Source organism: Oryzias melastigma, linkage group LG1 (genome assembly GCF_002922805.2).
Source record: "Oryzias melastigma strain HK-1 linkage group LG1, ASM292280v2, whole genome shotgun sequence".
NCBI lineage: Eukaryota > Metazoa > Chordata > Actinopteri > Beloniformes > Adrianichthyidae > Oryzias > Oryzias melastigma.
In genome coordinates, this window is record NC_050512.1 from 23,971,034 (window position 1) to 23,991,883 (window position 20,850).

The 20,850-nt window shown below is 36.5% G+C and overlaps 1 protein-coding gene across 1 annotated transcript in view; it reads right to left on the reverse strand.

Moving 5' to 3' along the window:
- Window positions 1-20,850, reverse strand: part of usp43a (ubiquitin specific peptidase 43a) — a 147,147-nt gene that overhangs the window by 71,275 nt on the left and 55,022 nt on the right. The window contains exons 5-7 of the mRNA XM_024289726.2: window positions 17,323-17,458; window positions 14,546-14,690; window positions 2,764-2,932 (exon numbers count right to left, since the gene is read on the reverse strand). Coding sequence (XP_024145494.1) covers window positions 2,764-2,932; window positions 14,546-14,690; window positions 17,323-17,458 — 450 coding nt within the window. The remainder of the gene's footprint in view (window positions 1-2,763; window positions 2,933-14,545; window positions 14,691-17,322; window positions 17,459-20,850) is intronic.

A 20,850-nucleotide genomic window follows, 5' to 3' on the forward strand; every position in this document is an offset into this window, starting at 1 on the left:
TATAAGATTAAATTAAGTATTTTCTTGTAAAGTTGCACATTTTAAAGTAATACATTTACCACATTAAATGTCATTTATTTACTTTAAAACACATAAATTTACTGGTTAAAAGTCATACACATACTACTTTTGAAGAGATACATTTATGTGTTTTTATGTTTTAAATTTACAAAGAAAAAAACAAAAAATTACAACTTTGAAAAATGTAAATTTACAAGATAAAAGTCATAGATTTATACCTTTTAAAGTTGTAAGTCTATGACCTTGTTCATGTAAATTTACTTGTTTTAAAGTAATAAATTTACAACTTTAAAACATTAATTTACAAGATAACAGTCATAAATGGATGATTTTTAAAGTTTTAAATTTATGGGTTACAAAACTTTGACAAGTTGACTAAATCTGACCACATTCAAAAACTAGTGTGTGCTAGAAACTGCTTAAAACTGTAATTTCTAAATTTAACCAAACTTCTGATTTATTTTCTCCTACGTAACCAAAAGCTGCAGTTCCTCAAATGACCTCTAGAGGCTGTTTTTTTCTGAGGGAGCACAGATGATTGGCCAATTTCAAGTGATTTCAGCATAAATATATCAAATTTGTTGTAGATATTAATTCATAAATAGATTTGAGACTAAATGAAAATGATAGTCTTCTTAACATCAATCAGAAATAGACATATTTACATACATGCCACAAAATAATGTGGTTGCTGTGCACTGTATTGAGGAGATAAAGGTGTTGATAAAATCTTAAAATGAAATACTATTTTCAACTGGATTCTTCATTTGTGGAAGAAAATTGGTGTAGAACCTGTTTGCTGAGACGATGGTTGCAGATCATGCTTCCACAGGTCATGTGGAGTTGGTGCAGCAGAACTGCTATAAACTACTATACAGGAAAACCCATGACACCACAGGTCCAGATCTACGAACTAAAACAAACTGTGAAGTCACTTGACCAACAGTTTTGACTGATTTCAAACCACCAAATGGAAACTTTACTAAAAATGGGAAAAATGTAATCTGGAAAACTAAGCAGCACATGTGAGGAAAAGTGAGTCTTAAAGAGTTTGTGAACAGACGAGGCTTCAAATGTCAGATCTTGACATTTTCCAGCCTTTCCAAACATCAGTAATCTGCTCAGACTCAGCCAGCGTCCACATGTGGACGTGTGAAGGCGTGAGAGTTATCCATGTTACAAACAACAGACAAGATGGATTCAACTGTGTCACCCGAGAAACCTGGTTCTCCTTTCTGACAGGTGATCATTGATCCACGCAGAGAGAGTTACAAACTAAAGGCAGGAATGTGATGGGAATACTGGAGTGAGCTGATATCCAACAGTTAACCAGTAATTCTCACGGACACTTTCTGACCTTGGCTGAACAAAGAGTGTGATTATAGACGATCGGTGTGCTGATGTGAGAGTAAAACTCCATGTTTTAATGTGTGAGACACTGTTAGTGTTGTTGTTAGTGTTCCGCTATTTCAAAATAAAAGTTGACAAATTGATGCTGCTTTTTGCAAAAATGCAAGTAAATTTAGCAAATTTTGTTTTAAATATACTTATCGAAAAAAGTTAACTAAACACACCAAAAAAACACAAAAGCTCAATAAGTATTTTTGCCTAGTTTAAATATCTTATTACATTTGATACATGACAAAACAAAGTTTTTAGTGAGATATAATGACTTGTTTTAAGATAATACACCTTGAATATTTTTTCTAGTCCTTTGATCTGAAAAACATAATCAATGTTTCTGACTAAAACTAATGTCTGATCAAGAAGAAGAAGAAAACCATGTATAAGTCGCACTTTTGAGGGAAAAGTCTGACATTTCAAAACAAATTCGCCAAGTCTAGCTAACTAAAAAATGAATAAATACAGTATATAAAAACAAGTATACTAATCTTTTGATCTGTATAAGAAAAATATCAAAGTTTAAGAGGAAAACCATCAGATTCTCTTCCATGTTCGTTTTGGACGACACTTCTTCTGCTTTTGTCAGTAGCAAATACTTTGGATGCAGCGCCCTCTAGTGGTTGTTAGAGGATACGACCGTATAGGACAACCAGTGTTTACTGGGAAAACAGCAAATATATGAGCCTATTTATGCCAAAAAAAAAAAAAAAAAACTAAAATAAGTCGCTCCTGAGTATAAGTTGCACCCCTGGCTAAACTATAGTGCTGCCACAAACGATTATTTTAAAAGTCGACTAATTATAGATTATTTTTTCTGCCTAGATGTGGAAAACACACATCTTAACCATCATTACCTTTAAACTAACTAAAAACTAGATATATAGAGAAATGCTAGAATTTGACCACCGAAGAGGTTGAAATCGATAGCTAAAAACGCTGAATATTCGCTGACTGCCAAATTAGCCAAAAAAAGAAAAAAAAGCCTAAGTTAGCCAAAAATAGCTAGCATGCAGCTGAAACATTAGCTAAACTCAAAAATAGCCTAAAAAATGTAATAAATGCCAAAATATCCCAAAAAGCTAGCAGAATGACATAACTTTCACCTTTACTACACTCTGACTCCATTTAATATAAAGTAACGACTAATCGACTATTAAATTAGCCGTCTATTTTAATAGTCGATTAGTCAACTAATCATGGCAGCCGTACGAAACTATGAAAAAAAACTGCGACTTATACAACGGAAAATGGTGTAATTACTGTGACACATGTGACTCATAAGGTGAAAACATCATGTTTTCTTACTTTTTCCTGCACATGTGTGGTTGAGCGACTCACCTGGCAGCGTGCTGACCGGACCCTAGTGTGTTGCACATGAGCAGGATGACCTTGGAGGAGCTGCTCTGGTTCAGGTACTCCGAGGAGAGGCGTCCAGACTGGGGTAACTTCTGACCCGCAGGCCCCGTCGTGGCGGAGTGAGGAGAGGAGGGGAGGCTGTGGTGATACCCTGAGGAGAGCAGGAGGAGGATGATGCTTAACCTATTCTTTGATTTACTGTAATTATTTTATTGTTAATACGATCAAACAAACATCTTTTCTTTTCCTTCCCAGGTCATAATAAAAGCTGCAGAAAGAGCAACACTTGCTGCACATTCATGCACAACACTTGCTGGAGTGATTAACAGCGGGCAGCAGCTGGAGGGGGCGCTCCATGGAAACGTGAACTTTATCACAGGATTTAATTAGCCAGCACTTGTTTGATCACTAACATGGAATTAATCAGGACTAAGCCTCGCCTTACACAAACACAAGAAGGACGGCGAGCGGGAAAAGATGTAAAAGCTCAGACGCGAGTGTTCAGAGGATTAAGACCCAGACGAAGCGCTGCAAGCAAGATTTCTTTGGAAATTAGAACAGACGTTTTCTGGAGAAGAGCAAATGTAGCATCAGAGCAAAGTGCCCAAGATGATCCTCCTGTAAGAGAAGAGCTCAGAGCTGAGCAGCAGTGTCCTCAGGCAAGCAGTCTGAGACCTGGAAGAGGTCATCTCATGGATTACACATCAAAACGATCTGCCAGGACTTCCTCTAAATCAAACATCTCCAAGAATAAAAACCAAGAGTTTGGAAGAAACATTTTTTTAATAATCTGCTTGGGGTATTATATTGTGCCAATCACTCTCATATTTTCAGCACAAACTTATTGAATCCATTATGGTTATGAAATTCTGCTAATTTCTTCTGTTGGGATTGTTAACAAAAGGCGCGACTGGACAAAAACATGGCATATTTTCAAAATGTGCCTGTAAAAAGACGAACACAAGGAGTTGTCTATATAGAATGTGAGTAGTGGAGGACATCCAATTTATGGATGAACTGACTCATTTTTTCAACATTTTCTCTCAAAACACTGGATGGAATAGAATAACTCAGGTGGATAATCATAAGAAGAATAACTTTTTTTTTGCAAAAGCAAACCAGTCATTTTTTTTTAAAACTGAGTAAAAGTGTTCTGATAATTTACTTCATGTTTAAGTCCCACCCCAACTGTATTTATCAACGGTATAATCGTTCTCAGTGGTCTTTTAACGATGATTATGCCGTTTTAGCCAAAATTAAAAAAAAATAATAATAAGACACTTTCAGGAGTTCATCTACCCGAGTTGTTGATGCGGAAGTAAGCCTCCACTGATATCCCATCATCCCTTTGTTTACATGGTCTCCCTCTAGCCTACAGCCATTCACAGGACCACGCTGACGTTAGCGTAGCAAAAAGAAAAAAAAAAAAAAACAGTAAGGAATACCGGAGCTTTCCAGCCGTACAGTTTTTAGCCAGATGTCAGCTCACACGATGAAACTGAAGACGTTAATGCATCTATTTGTCTGCAAGTGGATGCATCAGGATGAGGAATAGCAGGGAGCTAGCGGTCCGCCCACTTCAGAGCTTTCTGAAACAATAGCTTTTTATCTGCTCCTGATCCATCCTGATGAGAAGAAATCCACAGAAATAGTTTTATTCCTAAATCATTTTACATATGTCCTCCATCAGGAGAAAAAAGAGGAAATTGTGGGATGTCAACTTTTGTATAGACTCAGTCAATTCAGCAAAAGTCCAGAAAAAAAGGCTACAAGAACAGAAGAGATTACTCCCATCTTGTTAACACGCTTTTTAATACCGCTATCATCGGGAAAGAGGCTCAGGTGCATTAAATCTAAGAGGCAAACTCAGCAACAACGTTGTTAAAGCCATAGCGCCCTCTGCAGGCTAAGGCCTGAAACCCTACAAATGTCATGGACAACCTTAGACTGTGTAAATGCCCTCCAACTGATTTTTTTTTTTACATTTATTTGAACGGCAAGAGACGATTTTTTTTCTTTAGGCGGGGTGTGTGTGTGTGTGTGTGTGTGTGTGGGGGGTATCATATTTTTTTATGATGACAAATCTTTTAAGTCTTGTTATTGTTACAAAACCAGCATTTCACAAACAAATTAGGATGCTTTTCTATATTTAATGTTTCCCTTTTTGGTTTTGTTTCTAAATAAATCTGAGACTGGAAAAAATTCTAAAGACGATCCATCAGGTAAGTCTGTTTTTTCAGGGTTTTGGGCTTCCGACACAGCAGAGGTTTTCCATTTTGGATCAAAATCCTCGCTTTTTCAGAGTCAGCCTGGTTGTTTTGGCTCATATTCCAGTGCACTTCACACTTACAGGAAGAAAAAAAAACAGGAGGAAAAACAAAAGTTGATTAAGCCAAACTGAAGCCTGTATGTGCACAAGCGCCTGTGGCAAAAGCTAAATTAAAGTGTGTTGGTTTTATTTCTTTTTTTTTTTATGTGAGGGGCAGCTTAAGGTGCAGCTGCACAACCACCAGAAGTCCTCAGAGTTTGGAGTTTATTGAAAGATGTAACTAAAATTCCCTTTTTTGGAGGGAAAAATTGAGGAAGAAATCAGCTTGTCGCTCAGTGGAACGAGGAAGTGTCCACAGGAGGGGCTGTTTATACTGTCAGCCCTCTCCCTCCTTACACATAGTTCGCCTAAACGACTAATTCTGCAAGCGATGCTCCGTGCATGACAAGCGCGGTCATTCCAGCCCCCTCCGTCCCGGGAGTGCTGGGAAAAACCTCCTGCCAGACGCTCAATCTCACACTACTTCCTCCCAATTGGAGAGACGGACAGATGAGAATCACTGTCAGAGGGAGGTGCAGAGTCTGGAGGGGGTGGCAAAGGGAAGAAGTGGGGCGTTCTAATTTTAAAAATGTAATTGTCACAGTGAGGTGTGAGATAAGTCCTCAGTAGAAACAGCTGAGGAGTCCCGGCAGAAACAGATGGAATTTGCGATAAGATGTTGGTCCTTTCACAGTCCCATTGTGATGCGACGAGTTTAACAATCCTCCTATTTCAGTGTAATTAAAAGGATAAAGAGAAGCAGCAATACGAGGGAAACAAGGAGGAAAAGGACGCATCCTTGTGATTAGACGTGGTGAGAATTATGATTGAATTAAACAAAGATCCGACCAACAGAAGACGAATACATCCCATCTCTCACCAGTCTTCCAGAGACTCTCTGTATTGTTTGATTTCTGCTTTTACCAATAAAGTCATGATGATCAGTCCTAAATTCTTGTGTAGAAACACTATTTTTGACTCTAGCTGATGGAGGAATTGTTTTTAATGGGGCATTAAAGAGCCACTCACTCAAATAGAAATTATCAGTGTTCTTAAACATGTTCTTGTGGGATTTTCTGATGATAGAAGATAAAGTGTACACAAAATTAAGGTTAAAATTGTATTTCTAAATATTGCTTTATTCAAATTGTTGTGAATCAGGAGCAGACAAAAAATACACTTTAAAAAAGATTGCATTTGTTACATTTCTTAGTTTATTTTCTGAGCTGGAATCTGGCTCAAAACTGTACGGCTGGACAGCTCCAGTATCGCTCACCATTTTTGTTGCACCGTTAATGTTCCGTTGGGGGTGTGAAGGGCTGGAAGCTAGCGAAAGAGCATGTAAACAAAGAGCTCTCAGCCACAGGGAGGTGAAGGGGTGGAAGTGTTCTACGCAACAATGAGTCCTGTCCACAACTCAGAGACATTAAGCGTGTTTGAGATGACCAAGGCGGACGCGGCGCTGATTGCTGGTTAGTTTCTGTCACTGACGTCACAAAGTATCGCGGGAAAAGGGCGCCTTCCTAAGCCAGCGCAGCCACAAAATAGATACTGCGCTGGCTGCAAGAAGCCTTAAGGACTACAAAACAATGCATTGTGGGAAACGGTGTCCACACAGTTCTTGTAGTTCGACGTGAAATAACTGGTGCTAAATGAAGGAAAACCGGTATATTTGAAAGGTAGTGAATCACTGCTTAAAAAATAAACAATATTTAAAATAATCTGTGGTTATATCTGTTTTTGTTTCCTTTAAAACGTAACTTTAATTTTATTTTTTTCATTTATTTGTGCCAGTACGCATGAAATGAATCACACGGCTATTTTTTTTTTTTTTTGTCTGCTTTACTCTAAAAGATGTTAAAAAAATCATATTAAAGTCATCGTTCACCCTCCTCTAAGGCGCCTTTCCCCGCCCCCTCAAGCAGCGGCTTGGTTTCGCAGACGATGCAGGCGAGGCGTTGGGTCATCTCAAAAACACCTAATCTTTTAATGAACTCCCCAGCCAGAAAGGCCCTATTGGTTCCGCTACCCAGAGACCGGCAGCCTGTGCGGCGACCCTGCTAGCTCTGCCGGACCCTGAACAGTGGAGCTCACTTTGCTGCCGACCGAGCAGCTGGTTAGCGAGCTAGCTAGCGCACTACCTACTTAAACCAACGTGGGTGTTGCAGCTGTGGCCCTAAATGGGTTGTTTTTCTTCTTTATTCTGTGTTTCTGTTTATTTCATTTCTGTCAGAGAGGAGCTACTGTGTTTAATATTTTCAGGTGCTGGACGGGCATGGCTCCCATTGGTCCACAGCTGATGGAGGGAGCCTTTAAACCCACCATGAGGACTTCCAGCCCACGAGAAAGGAGCTACAACCAGTCTTGGTGTTCTTCTCCACCTGTTTTGTAGTCGTTTGGTCCCACTCTGTGTTGTTCAGCGTTCGGTGTAAGTTAGAAGCCCTTTGCTTCACTTTTCAGTTATTAATTGGTTGATATCTTTTTCTATGGAGACATTCTTTTAGTGTTTTTTGTTATACATTTTTCTTTCTTGATTTCTATGTTATTCCCCAGATCCCCTTAGACAAAAGGGCGTAACAGAGGTAGGGCCACCACATGAACCTATTTGGGGCCCACATTTTCTGTCCACTTTTAAACCATTTGGGGTCCACTTGGCCTTGCTGGCTAGAAACAGCATAATCATAATTGCAAGACCACTGGGAATACTTCTACAATAGATCAAAAAACGATCTACGGGTCTTCAAAAAGATTGTTATCCCTCCAACAAAAGCATTGGTATTTCTTGACTGATTCTAAAATTGCGTTGCAGCTTTAATAAAACAAACAAATCGACCATGTTTTCTTTGTTTTCCTGCTGTAAACAACATCAAATGTTCCTTAAGTTCGAGATCAACCTGTTGATAAAATGCAATTCTGGACATGATAAGTAATATATCACATAAAAATAACCTTCACATGAGAAAACCGTCCAAGAAACAGAACTACAAACAATCGTGCAGGTCCAAAAAAACAAAAAAAAGAAAAGCAGGGGATATAAACCTAACTGAAGACTTTTGAGGATCTGAAAAAAACAACAGATGAGTTACAGGGACACCAGATACTAGCAGTATCTTTCTTTTTACTTTTTTTAATACAATTTCACTGCTTCCACATTTTGTTCCGCCTTCCTCTTTATCTACACAACATTGCGTCACCAGCTGACACAACATCCGAGCCGCTTTCTCTTATTAAAAGAAAACAAGTAGTTCAAACTGCCCAGGGGATTTTACATGTTATATATGTATGTATATAACATTATATATATATGTTGCATCACGACTGAACATTGGTCAGGTGCGCTACAGAACATGCAGGTTATGAGTCACAAGTTCAAGAAAAGAGTAAATGTGGCAAATATGTGCATTTATGAAGTGTTAAAAAGGACATATTTATTTAAAAACATGGTTTGTTCTAAACAAGACAAAGAGTCCCCAAGTGGTTAAAAAACAAAACCATCCAGAAAGCTGCAGCTCACCACATACTTGCAGGTTTTCCTGATTGCTCTGCCTTAAAAGTTCTAGCAAATCTTCTGTCTCGTTCAGCTTGTTTGGCATTTAGAGCAACTCTATCTTCACTTTATCCATTTTTCATTCACACTTGATGCTAAGTTTAACCTTTAAAAGGTCATCGTAAACCTGTGAGCTGCTGCAGCGGATGAGAATTCCCTTCACTGAGAAGTCACGCATGCTGTTCATGCCGACTTCATATGTTCATGAGTTTATTTGGACAGCTAACATGTCTCCATCACAATGTCATTTAGTCTTCACTAAAATCAACTATCTGTATTTTAGCAAAGCTGTAAGACTAATTCTGGAATAGACACATCCTGCAGCAACTTAGCTCCTGAAGTTTAACGAGGATTAGTTTGACTAAAACATCTCAATCAATTCGTCTCATTAGCAAACTGCATCTGTCTGAATCTAACAGGACATCAAACATGGCTTCAAACTTTGTCGTCACCATCAGTCATTTTGTATAAAAATGTCAAAAAGTGTCTCCATAACCTTTTAATTTAGCCAAATATTTTACAATAAACTCAGATTTCAGCATTTAGTCAAATTATATCCATTTATTCATCCACAAACAGTATTATGATCCGTTTAAGGCAGAAGACAGAGAAGAACATCTACAATTAACAGCATCACTGACTTACACTATTTAGGGATGAAATTCTTTCAGCAGAATAATCTAGTTATTATGGCTTCTTTAAGAGTTTCATGTGAGAATTGTGACTTTTTCTTTAACACGTCCTTGAAAAAAATACAGACATTAACTTGTCCACAACAGGAGGAGACACCCCCCCCCCCCTCGCTTCTATCAAGAGAAATTACAGTCCCACACGGCTTTAACTGCTTCATTCATGTGCAAATTGCCTCATTTTCTGAGTGCGAAACAGAATCTGATTGTGGCACTTTGGACATAAACTGATTGTTCGATGTTCTCCTTCACTTAAACTTCTGCCACCACTTCCTGCAGACGTTAAATCCCATTAACCCACCTGGAAACAAGGTTTTTATTTCTGCTAACACACAGAGGACACATGCTTTGGTACCAACAGGTTTCCTTTAGCATTCCTAAAATCCTTATCATTTACATTTCTTGCCTGTTTTTTTTTATAACTTTAGAGTTTGTTTGCTATATTTGGGTATTTCTTGACAATATAGACATAAAGTCAACAGTTAAGTTTCAAATAAACTGAGAAAAGTATGATTAAGGTTAACTTTGGTCAATCCTCCGGATGTGATTATTATTTTATTGCTTTTACTGTTTTATTGTTTTTATTTTTATTGTTTAATGATTTTAAAAGTGCTATATGATTGATTGATTGATTGATTGATTTGGTTATTAATTTAGTTTTTTTCACCCATACCTCAAAGTGATATTAATTCTCAATCGACTGTTCAAACAATTTGAAAAGGCATTTTGCAGTTACATGGTGAAACATGAAAATTCTACTTACATTTATAAAAATACAATCTTAAATACAATTATAATCAGTTGTAATGTAAATTGTTGTGTGTTTTTGGTACCATAAGTCAGATGAAAATGCATTGCCTTTATTTTGCTTCTATGAAAAATATGTATTTCTAAAAATGTAAGAATGAATTTTCCTGTTTCATACTAAATTCTAAAGTGTAGAGTGAATTGCAAAATGCATTTTAGAATTACATGTTCAAATTGCAAACTGGATTTTTAATTGAGATTTGAATATCAATTTGAATGAGTAAAAACATAATAAATAAAACTTAATAAATAAGTTTTAGAACAGAAGCTCTAAACCAGAGCAACCCACGTAGACTGAAAAAAGTGTAAAATTTGATCAGTTAATAAAAGGTTTCTAATTAATTTCATTTAAAATGATTCATTTTCATCAAATTAAATTGTTGAATTAATTTTTTACTCAACTTTAATTTGATAAAAACAAATTAAATGTAACAACTACAGAGCTTTAGTTAATTGATCCAATGCTTCACTTTTTACAGAGTAGATATGGAGACAGAAATCAGCACACAGTAAATGTACGTTTTTATGAAAACATATAATGTTCCTGTACTGTGTTAAGTGTATAATATAAGTTTTAAAAACTCTCATTATAAGACAAGGCATTTTATTGTGTTGGTTAGTCATGTGACATCATTAGCATACACTCTGGCAGTCTGTCTGACCCACTTTACAGTGCCGGCAAGATGATTTTTAAATTAATAATAATCTTAAACATGAAGAATAACAGATATCTATTAAAAAAAGATAATTTACAGCTACTCTTCTTTTGATCAAGATAGTGAGGACAAATCGTCTGAATTAATTATAATGACAAATGGAGTCGACTATCAATGGTTTGACTGCAGAGCTCAGTATGAGAGGGTCCATGAGGGCAGGAGGAGTTTTAAAGAGAGAAGAAGTCCCAGTCATGAGGCCTGCAGTCACTTTGATTTCTCAGAGAAGCATCCACATCCGCCTCAGTGGCATGAATAGAAACCAAGCATTCCTTTGTTATTAATAACTGTCAAACCGTCTCTCTGAATGCGGCATTACCGAGATAATCCGCGGGGAAATGCTTCTTCAGCATTAATGCATCGACAGCGGGACACAAAATGGACACAATAAGACGTGTTTTCCATTAAAAGTGTGCTGATTATCTTTATGTGTCGGAGCAGATGTGGAGTGAGCTAATCTGCCTCTCATTTTTATCCACTACCGTCAAAGCTGTAATTATGTTTCCTCATTTTCTCTTAAAAGGCAGTAAATTCATAGCTGTTCTGAACACATCAAGGACCTTTTCTTCCACTAATATAATATTACCGAGAACTTATTTTGCTTAAAACAAAGTTCTATGTGAAGATTTGGAATCATCTTACAGTTACATTATTAACCCAATATAAAGAAGATCGTGTTTCATTAATTTTTCTTGACAACATTTTTAAAATTTAGTTTAAAATTGCATTTCTGAGTATTTCTTCATCAAATTGCTATGAATCAGGAGCAGATGAAAACATACAGTTTGAAAAAGCTTATTTGTGATGTTGAAAACTTGCTGGATTGGTCATGAAGGGGTGAATTTCAAATAAACTACTACCGCTCTGCAGAAACTATGTCCAAGAAAACAGCACATGTTTTTTGATTTAGGCTAAAAACAGCATAATCAAATTAAAAGACCGCTGAGAATGCTTTTAAAATAGCTCCAAAGATAATCAGAGTGTGTCTTTAATAGTAATAAAGCGCGTGTACAAATGTCTGTATATTATACAAGACCAGAAAATAAATAAATAAAATATTCCCTTTCATGTTTATTCAAATTGTATTTCTGCTTCATATATACTGTTAGAGGGATGGAAATCATGTTTCCAGATACTTAATATGCTTTTAAAATATTTCTATTAGGTTCCTTATTTTGAGACTGAGACAGGATGCCGTAATGTGTTTGATTTGGCCCATCAGCTCTGCAGAGTCACAATAACATGATGCAAATATGTATAGGACACTGATGTGGAACACAAGCAACAACCAAAAGAGGTAAAATCAATTAAATACGGGTTTCTTCAAGTTAAATTTAAGACATTTTAAGACATTTTTAAGGCCACGAATGACAGAAAAAAGACTATTTCCACTTTTATTAATTATTTCAGATTTTATGATCAAAACTGTAGATTCTTACCTTGTTTATTATCTGTACAATGATGTGTCTTTTACTTCTTTGTTTAAAACAGCAGTGGGCATCCAGCGTATTGGTGGATAAAAACTGTATTTTTCTATGTTTATCTACGTTATTCAATCAAAATAATCTTGGTTGAAAACATTTCATTTTTGACACGAAATATGAAACAGAAAATGTTTTCAGCAGCACAACTTTTAAGACTCAGATATCAAAATTGAAGACTTTTTAGGCTATTATTTTCAAGTTAATTTAATGCGTTTACGACTATTAATTAGGAACCTTGTTAAACGCAGATTTTATTTTATTTTTTAGGGTTCTTCCATTTAAGAGCTAAATTTCACCTGTCAATACAAATTTAGTAAAAGTAAGAGAATGTAATTTACTTTTGTTCCCTCACCTTCACGCCTCATAACTTTAATGTAGTTAAAACTGTTAAACTTTTATGATTTACAATGAACCGACTACATAGGCAGCTTCAGTTACCATCAAATCGTTTCATCTAACCTGTAACAGCTCCTTCACAGAGATGCACTGCTCACCAGGAACACATGCTGACCTGATTGTTCCTTTTGATCAGATAATGACATGCAAGCTCAAAATACACCCCTCCACCACTGCAAACGCAGAAAGCTGAACAACACTTTCACAGGTTATTTGGTTCTTCATATGTTCATGCATGAAACTGGACCATTGGGCTTTGTGTGCAGTCATCTATCACAGGCGACGCTCAGCTTTAACACACAAGGTGCAGGAAAAACAAAGCATGATGGGTAGCAGGAAACGTTTATGTAGCGATTTGAATCATTGCTCATGTTGAGCACTAAATTTTTGAAGATCTTTTATATTTTTCTATAGACAATATCACCTATCGTCCAAATCTAAGCTTCTAAGGGAACTGACTCAAGAACAAAAAAATGTTAACGCCTACTCGCAATTCTACATGTTTTTTTTTTTATTCCTTTGACTGCACCATCTTTATACAAACCCCTCTTCTGATATTTCAACAAAGATCTAACAAAAATCCGGTATTTCGTTTTTAAAGTCTTAAAAATGTCTAATGTTCATTTATTTGAAACCCCAGCTAAATAAATAAAAATGGAGTATCTTTTGACAAACTCAAAACAAAATGGTTGAAATGATCATATAAACAGTTGTTCCCAACCCAACACTGGATCAGTACCGGTCCGTGGGACAGTTGGTACACTGGGCTGCTGAGACACAAAAATTCAACGTACATTTTTTTTCCCCCATTTTATTTATATTGCGATTCTGAAGGAAGTTTTATTTTGGAAATCTAGATTCCCCTCACAAAGGTACATGAAATTAGATTTCGTCCTCTGAATTCTTCAGAATTGGGTTTTGCCTTCACCCTCAATTATCATAATATTGACATTTAAGCTTTTGAATCAGGCTAGAAAATGTTGTTTTTAAATGGAAAAATTATGATAAACAATAAGCCATTTTTTTAATTCAATATTTTTTGTGACAATAAATAAAACTTACTCCAACAGGGCATCTGTTTGTGACTGAATAATCTTTTTTTCTACCTCTGCCGTCGATGCTTCAAACGGCTGAAACACACCTGATTCAGGTAATTAACACAGGAATAAGAAAACCTTAAATTGCTGCGTAATTATTTTAACCACTTGCAGTATTTTCTCCTGTCTGTCAGGAGAGAAATGTGTCTCTAAAGTAGCACTTTAGTAACTTGGAAGACCACATGGAAGTATAAGTAAACAAACTTATGACACACTAACAAGCAGGTTAAAAAAAACGTCCTTGTTATTATGCTAGACGTCGGATACCTGGATGAAAATGCATAAATGCTGATAAAAACACGAAAAAGCAGCTTTTACCAAAGTGAAATTGAATTTATTGGACAAATATGTGGCATTTGAGACGCATTAATTCAGTTGGCTGAATTTAGAGATTCAATCACGGTAATTCAATTTGCAGGAGCTCATTCACGTGAGACGCTCCAGAAACTTCTTTTTTTTTTTTTTCTCAATGCCACCACTCTGATATTCAATCTAATCTAATTCATTAGGGTGCTGCCATCCATACAAAAGCAGAATGAGGGTTTGCTCCCTCTGTGCTGCAATGCAGAGTCAAATACCTGCTGTTAAAACAAGCATTCATTACACATTGGTTTTCAGAGTAAAAACGTAGACTACTTCAACAGGAAGTTTTCAAAAGCGGACTAAAAGGGATAAGTAAAAGTTAAATAGATGTACGTATTGACAGAAAGTTACCATGGTTACCTGAGCGTGGCGTTAAGCTGCTACGATTAGAAAGGGGAGGAGCCTGGAAAGCGTAGACGACGTCGCTGTCAGCAATCATGGTCAGTTCATCCTCGTCTGAGAAAGAGCGCTGGAAACCGGTGGAGTAGAGCTCCGCGAGAATCACCTGGACAAGCAGAAGAACGTGGTAGTGTTGATACCAAGGAAATATAGATACTCTATTAAAGTATTAATAACTAATCAATAGATGAGAAAACAAAAGTTCATGAATCATTTCTTGATATTTTAAGTTATTGAGTTACTCGAAACACCCCCAACCCACAGCATAATGGACTGCTCCATCAGTCACATGACCAGAAGACCTGCAAGATGTGTGTTTCGAATCATTGTAAATTCAAGACACATCTTTTCAACTTAGCTTTTACGTAACAATTTTCATCATCTTATTTATTTATAATTTAGTCTTTTAAGTATTTTATAGCTTTTATGGTTTATCAGTTTTATGCAATTATGCCTCTTCAAATTTTAGCCACAGTTTCCTTATTTTCTATTTTTATGTCTGCTTTTTGTTGTTACCTTTAATCTAATATTTCTTCTGGCTTTTTAAGTCTTTTTTTTGTTTAGCACCTTGTGTTCAACAGCAAGTTGATGAAAAGTGCAAAGTGATTGATTTATTGATTGTGCAACAACACTGGGCGGAATGAGCAGGTGATTTTAAATAGAACTGTTTTGTAGTTTTAATCTAGTAAAATACTGGTGTTTTCTGGGCAGTTTTTGGTGGTATTTGGTTTTAGGATAACAAATAATAATTCAGCAAGAAGAAATGATCAATTATGTCGCAGTCACAAACAGAACTGCCACCGGGCAATGGGGAGGCATCGATTAGAAAAATCGTTGGAGTGGTCATGAATGCAGACAGTGGGGCTCAGGCGTCTGGGATGATGTCATTACAAATTCAGGCGACAGCTCGGTGGTTTTAGCATGATTTCCGGTCGGCAGCAGCTCTGATTGGATGATGTCTAAATGTGTTGTCTCCTCATTTGGACTCACGGTGGCCACAGATTGACATCAGGTCAGTAGCAGGTCCCCCGATCCATATTAACCGCCCTCGTCGAGTGACTGCACTGCTACCGTCTGATTTCTATGGTGGTAGGGGGATGGCTGGAGAAAATGGGAGTCTGAAATCGGCCAATCCTCAGATAATTTTGGGGGCCTTGGAGACCCTCCCACCAGGCAATTATCACACTGCTGCCTTCCTGCCAAGCGCCTGTCATTGGACTGCCACAGCGTTTCCGGCCACTGACCAACGTCAAAAAAATTGTTCATTTAATTTAAAACCTCTGCGGCCACCATGCGGATTACAAACGCCGCCTCCCGTTTGCAAATACCGCGCGACCACCTGCCAAATTTGCTGCTAAACTTTAGGTCTCAGCAAGGAGGCATTTTGGGATTGCTCAACTTCAGAACATGGAACTAGCTAGTTCTTCACTCGTGAATAAGGATGCAACAATTCTTTGTGAATCAGTGAAAAAAAATATATTCAAACTTGTCAACATATTAATCGGTGCAGAAAATTAAAAAAAATGGTTTGTCGTGGCTTGTATCTAAATTTAGAAATGCAGAGCTGATGACATTTCTCCATGCAGGCTCGCTGTGAGTGTGTGCATGCCTGTGAGAGTGTATGTAAGTAGCGGAGGGGCTGCGTGCTGTTCATTTGCCTTCCTGGGAAATTCTCGCAGCTCCTTCGGATATAAAAGTATCGCATAAGTCAGATCCTCCAGGATTTTGTGATGCTGAGATAGCAACTATTAATGCAAATTCAAGCAAACCCGAGATTTGCTCTACACCCTGCAACTTTACATTTTCATCCCAACTTTTTTCTGCAACTTTGACCAATCTGCCGCTGCAACAGTCATAGGTGATGACGAAACCTCACGACTGTTTCCCCTCTGAAAATTCAACTTTTCCTTTTTCTGGAGCAAAAGAACAGCCAAAACTCAGAATGATGATGTGAGATCAGTGAAATGTGTGTAATCTGAATATCTGCAGTATTGAATAAACTTCACAGACTGCTGACCTCAGTCTGAGGCAAATATCAGCAAGAAACCTCACAGCTAAATATGCATGTTTTGAAGAGATACGTTTGTATATATCCTAATTTATTACCATTAAAGCTGATCTAAGACTGCAGATTTTTATGTTCAGTGACCTTGCAATCTTGCTCTAAAAGTATTTTATATTTTTGAAATGTGTTTTTAACTAACAAAATTAAGCGTTTTTATTTGTCTTTGCTCTTAATTTTTTTTTTTCCAAATCAGGTTTTTTGATTTCATAATAGTCAGTTCTTGAAAAATTTCAGAGTCAAATAAATGAATAAATAGTTAATATATTTTTATTGACATGTCTGACTTCTGTTTAAATGTCCAAATTCTTTTTATTTTACAATTAGATGCAAAAAAAAAGTGTTAATATAAATGCAAGTTAAAAATACTTTTTTAGTAGGATTTTTCATTTTAGTTGGATGTTTTAGGGATGATTTTGGTCATGTTTTGCTTTGGATTGTCTGCCCTGTCAGCCATACCAGCTTCATGTTCATTACAAAGTAAAATTATTATGTACCTCAAGAAAATGTCATTCATTTTGCAGTTTTTTCTTTGACTTCTTTTTGGGGTCTAAATATCTTGAAAACCATTTATGAACAAATTCAAATCTTTGTCTTTATAAGATACTTTGATCCAAACTAAATGTATGTTTTCTTCCATTATGTTGTGAGGTTGTGTTTTTGTTTTAGTACACACCTGATCAGGGGAGATGTTGCCCTCCGCCGCCGTCAGAGCTCTCAGGGAGGAGATGGAGCCGAACAGAGGCACAGCGAGCCCCACCCTCACATACCTCTGACCTTTGGCGCTGAACACCAGCGTCACACATAAGGCTCTGTGGAGGGACAATGGGGTTGTTGTTTGTTTGTCAGTTTGTTTGTGTACAGCACACAGGGAAGGGAGATAAATTACAATCAAGAGCTAAATTGGGAAGTAATTTTGATTTTCCCTGTTCATGTTCATGCACATTCCAAACCCAGCCTGAGGTACAGAGTTAATTACACATTTGAATGCAGATCCACGTGCAGGTGACAAATATATAGTGGTGCAACGTGGAGCCAAAGGGAGATTAATGCATCTGTGCTGAATACAGGAAAACCAGCAGAGAAATATGTTTCCCGCTGAAAGAAGCAGCCAAACAAAGAAAAAAAAAAACTTTTACAAACCCCCAAAAATTAAAGGTTTATCAGTTGTTAAAAAGTTAGGCAAAAATACCTTCTATAAAATTAGAAAATCTAATAAAAGCGACAAGGATAAATGAGAGGTTTTAGCTATTGGATTTGTGTGCGTGTTTCCTAAGTGTGACAGGAAATTATTTAAAGCGGGGGGGGCCACATAACTGTCTCTGCTATGACGTGGGGTCAGGGTTGGTTTGTAGGATAACAAAAAAAGTGTATAATAATTATGTTTTTTTTCTAGAAAGCCACATATAGACACATTTTACATAATTAATTTCTCTAATCTTCATGGGAAAAAAAAAATCACAAACATTCTAAAAATGAAATCAATAAATAGTCTATCCTCTCCTGTCATAGTTCAGACTGCAGAAAGATGGAATAAAAGTCACATTCTATGTTGGTTTCCTTTGGTGAGATTAAGAAAAATAAAAAATTGATGATAGTGTTTGGGGGGCTGGGCCAAATATGGCGGTGGGTTCAATCCGAACCACAGTTTGGAGACCCCTGTTTTAAAGCACTAATTGTGCATTCTTAAACAAGTATTTAACCCATGATGTTCACACTGGACAAGCAGGGAGGGGCTTCTTCTTCTTCTTTTTGTTTTTCTATTGTTCACTAGAGCATGTCAGCCACCTACAATTGGAAGAGACTTGGTGCCAAATGTTGAAGTGGTACAAATCTCGTTAATCTTGGTCAAGGCTTTTATTTTCACAGCACTATTCTGATGAAAACCTTGATGCCATAAACATAAATGGATCATCCATGATCAATTTTCAAATGGTTGGCACTTGCAAGAAGGAAAAGGGAAATGATCCTGGAAAGAGTCACCAAATTTCAGACTAGTTTGACATTCAATGCAAGTTCAATGGTCGCGCACATTGTAAAAAGAGCTTGAAAACTGTTGTATAAACCTGTGTAGCTTAGTGTGAAATGGGATTTTTGAACACGCGTGTTTACATAAACCTTTCATTGGAAGTGCCCATTTTCCAGGGCGATTTAAAAACAGCTTGATTCTGCATTGGGTTAACACAGTTTATTTGCTTTTTTTTTTCTTTTAGTTGCCCCCCAAAAAACTGCATTTTAGCTTTTAGCTTTTTGACTTTTTTTTTAAAGCAAAAATAGGAAGATTTTGAAACAAACTTTGAACAGGATGATATGAGATCTACTGTAAAATTATAGTAGAGACTCATCATGACAGGTACAAAACCAACAGAAAACAATTGAAACATGAGAAGGTAAACTTTATCATTTCATTTGTCTGATAAAAAGACAAAAAAAAACAAAAAAACGTATACACGTGTACACGAGATACAAAAATAAATCGATTCCTCTAAGATTGAATGCTAGTAAAAAGATGATGGTCCTTTAGCGAGCTGCTGTGTGGGTTTTTTGTTGTTTGTTTTGTTTGTCTGAGGACCACCTATGAAGGATGTGGGGGCATTATGGGGCAGACAGGCTGAGAAATGATGGATGGACAGACAGACGGATGTTCAGATAAATGCTTGGAATGGATAAGTAAATGTGAAAGTAAATAAATCAGAAGGGGTGGGATTGTTTACATTTGCTTCCTCCCACTCAGCAAACAAATCAAACTCTACTTGACTTTATTTGATCATCAATATATTTAATGGATATATGCATTTTTACAAAAACGACCATTTATTTTCTAATCAATATATTATTTAATTGCTAAAAATGGGTTTCATGTATCCTTAATTAGCATTTTTATTGTAATTTTCCATAATTAATGTTTGAAATAAGCCAATAGATCAAATGAGAGGATTGTTCAATCAGAAGATGAACCAAAATGTTTTAAACTAAAATTAAAATATGAAAAATCAGACTTAGTAAAATAAAAATAAAAAATTACAATAAAAAGGATGAAAACATTAAGGGGTGATATTTCCATTTCCCATTTCCCATCATGCATTATTCAGGTGAGTAATGTCAGTGTAGCCTCGCACTCATCCTGGTTGATTCCATCAAAATAGTTGATATAAAAAAGTATCCTTCTGGATTTGGTTTATCTTTTTTTATTTCATTGATTTATCTTCTTTTTTTATCCACTTCTTCAGGTGAGTTATGTGTTACCAGGCGGGAGGTTGACAGCAGACAACCGAAGATCTGAGCAGATGTTTTCTCTTTCCGCTTTTATTTTTTTCCCCAGCATTACTCAGCGGTGAGACGCAAATGTGAAATGAAACAGGATAAAGAGCGTGGGAAGGCTCTCGACAGGAACGGGAGGAGTTGCTAGCCCATTTTTTCAGCTTCTCGGCCCCCCTGCTGTTGCAGAGCCTACTCATCTTTAATAAACTACAAGCTCTCATATGTTCTCACATCAGCTCACTGAAATACACACTGAAATACACACTGAAATACACACGACTTCCAAGCTGAAATGAGGAGGGAAAAAAAAAGATTCTAGGAGGTCATGCCATAGATGTAAAAGGCATGTAAGTGTTTCCAAACCTTTTAGATCATAGATTCTAAATGTTGCATAAGTTTAGAGTGCATTTTCGTATCTTTTAGTACTGAGAAATCCTTTCTAGCAGCGCATGAACAGTAAACGTCTCATAGATCAACCTTTAAAGTTCAGTTTACATCAAGAATCTAGTGTAGCTTAAACAGACTGAATATAACTGAGCATTTGCATGAATTAAACAGTTTTTAATGTACATTTGGTATTACTCACTGGTTCTTAAAGCACTTCAAGCAAAAAAATAAACCAAAAAAACTTTTCATCCATACTTGCTTAGACTACTATATAAAATATTTATGTTACACTCAGATATTGCTAGATTAATAAATATATGTGTCTTAGTTCTCTTTAACATGGGTTGCCACACCAAAGTCTTTCTCAAATGTATTTAGCAACTACTTATCGCTCACTCTTAACCAGAACTGAGCCCAGATCCCTTCATTAAAAAAAGAAAATAAACAGGATAAATGCAAAAATTACTGAGCAAATCTTTAAAAAAATGTTTTGTTTTTTTTTTTGTTTTTTTTTAGTAAAATGAATTTTCCAAATATGTTGGTTTTAGTTCAAGCA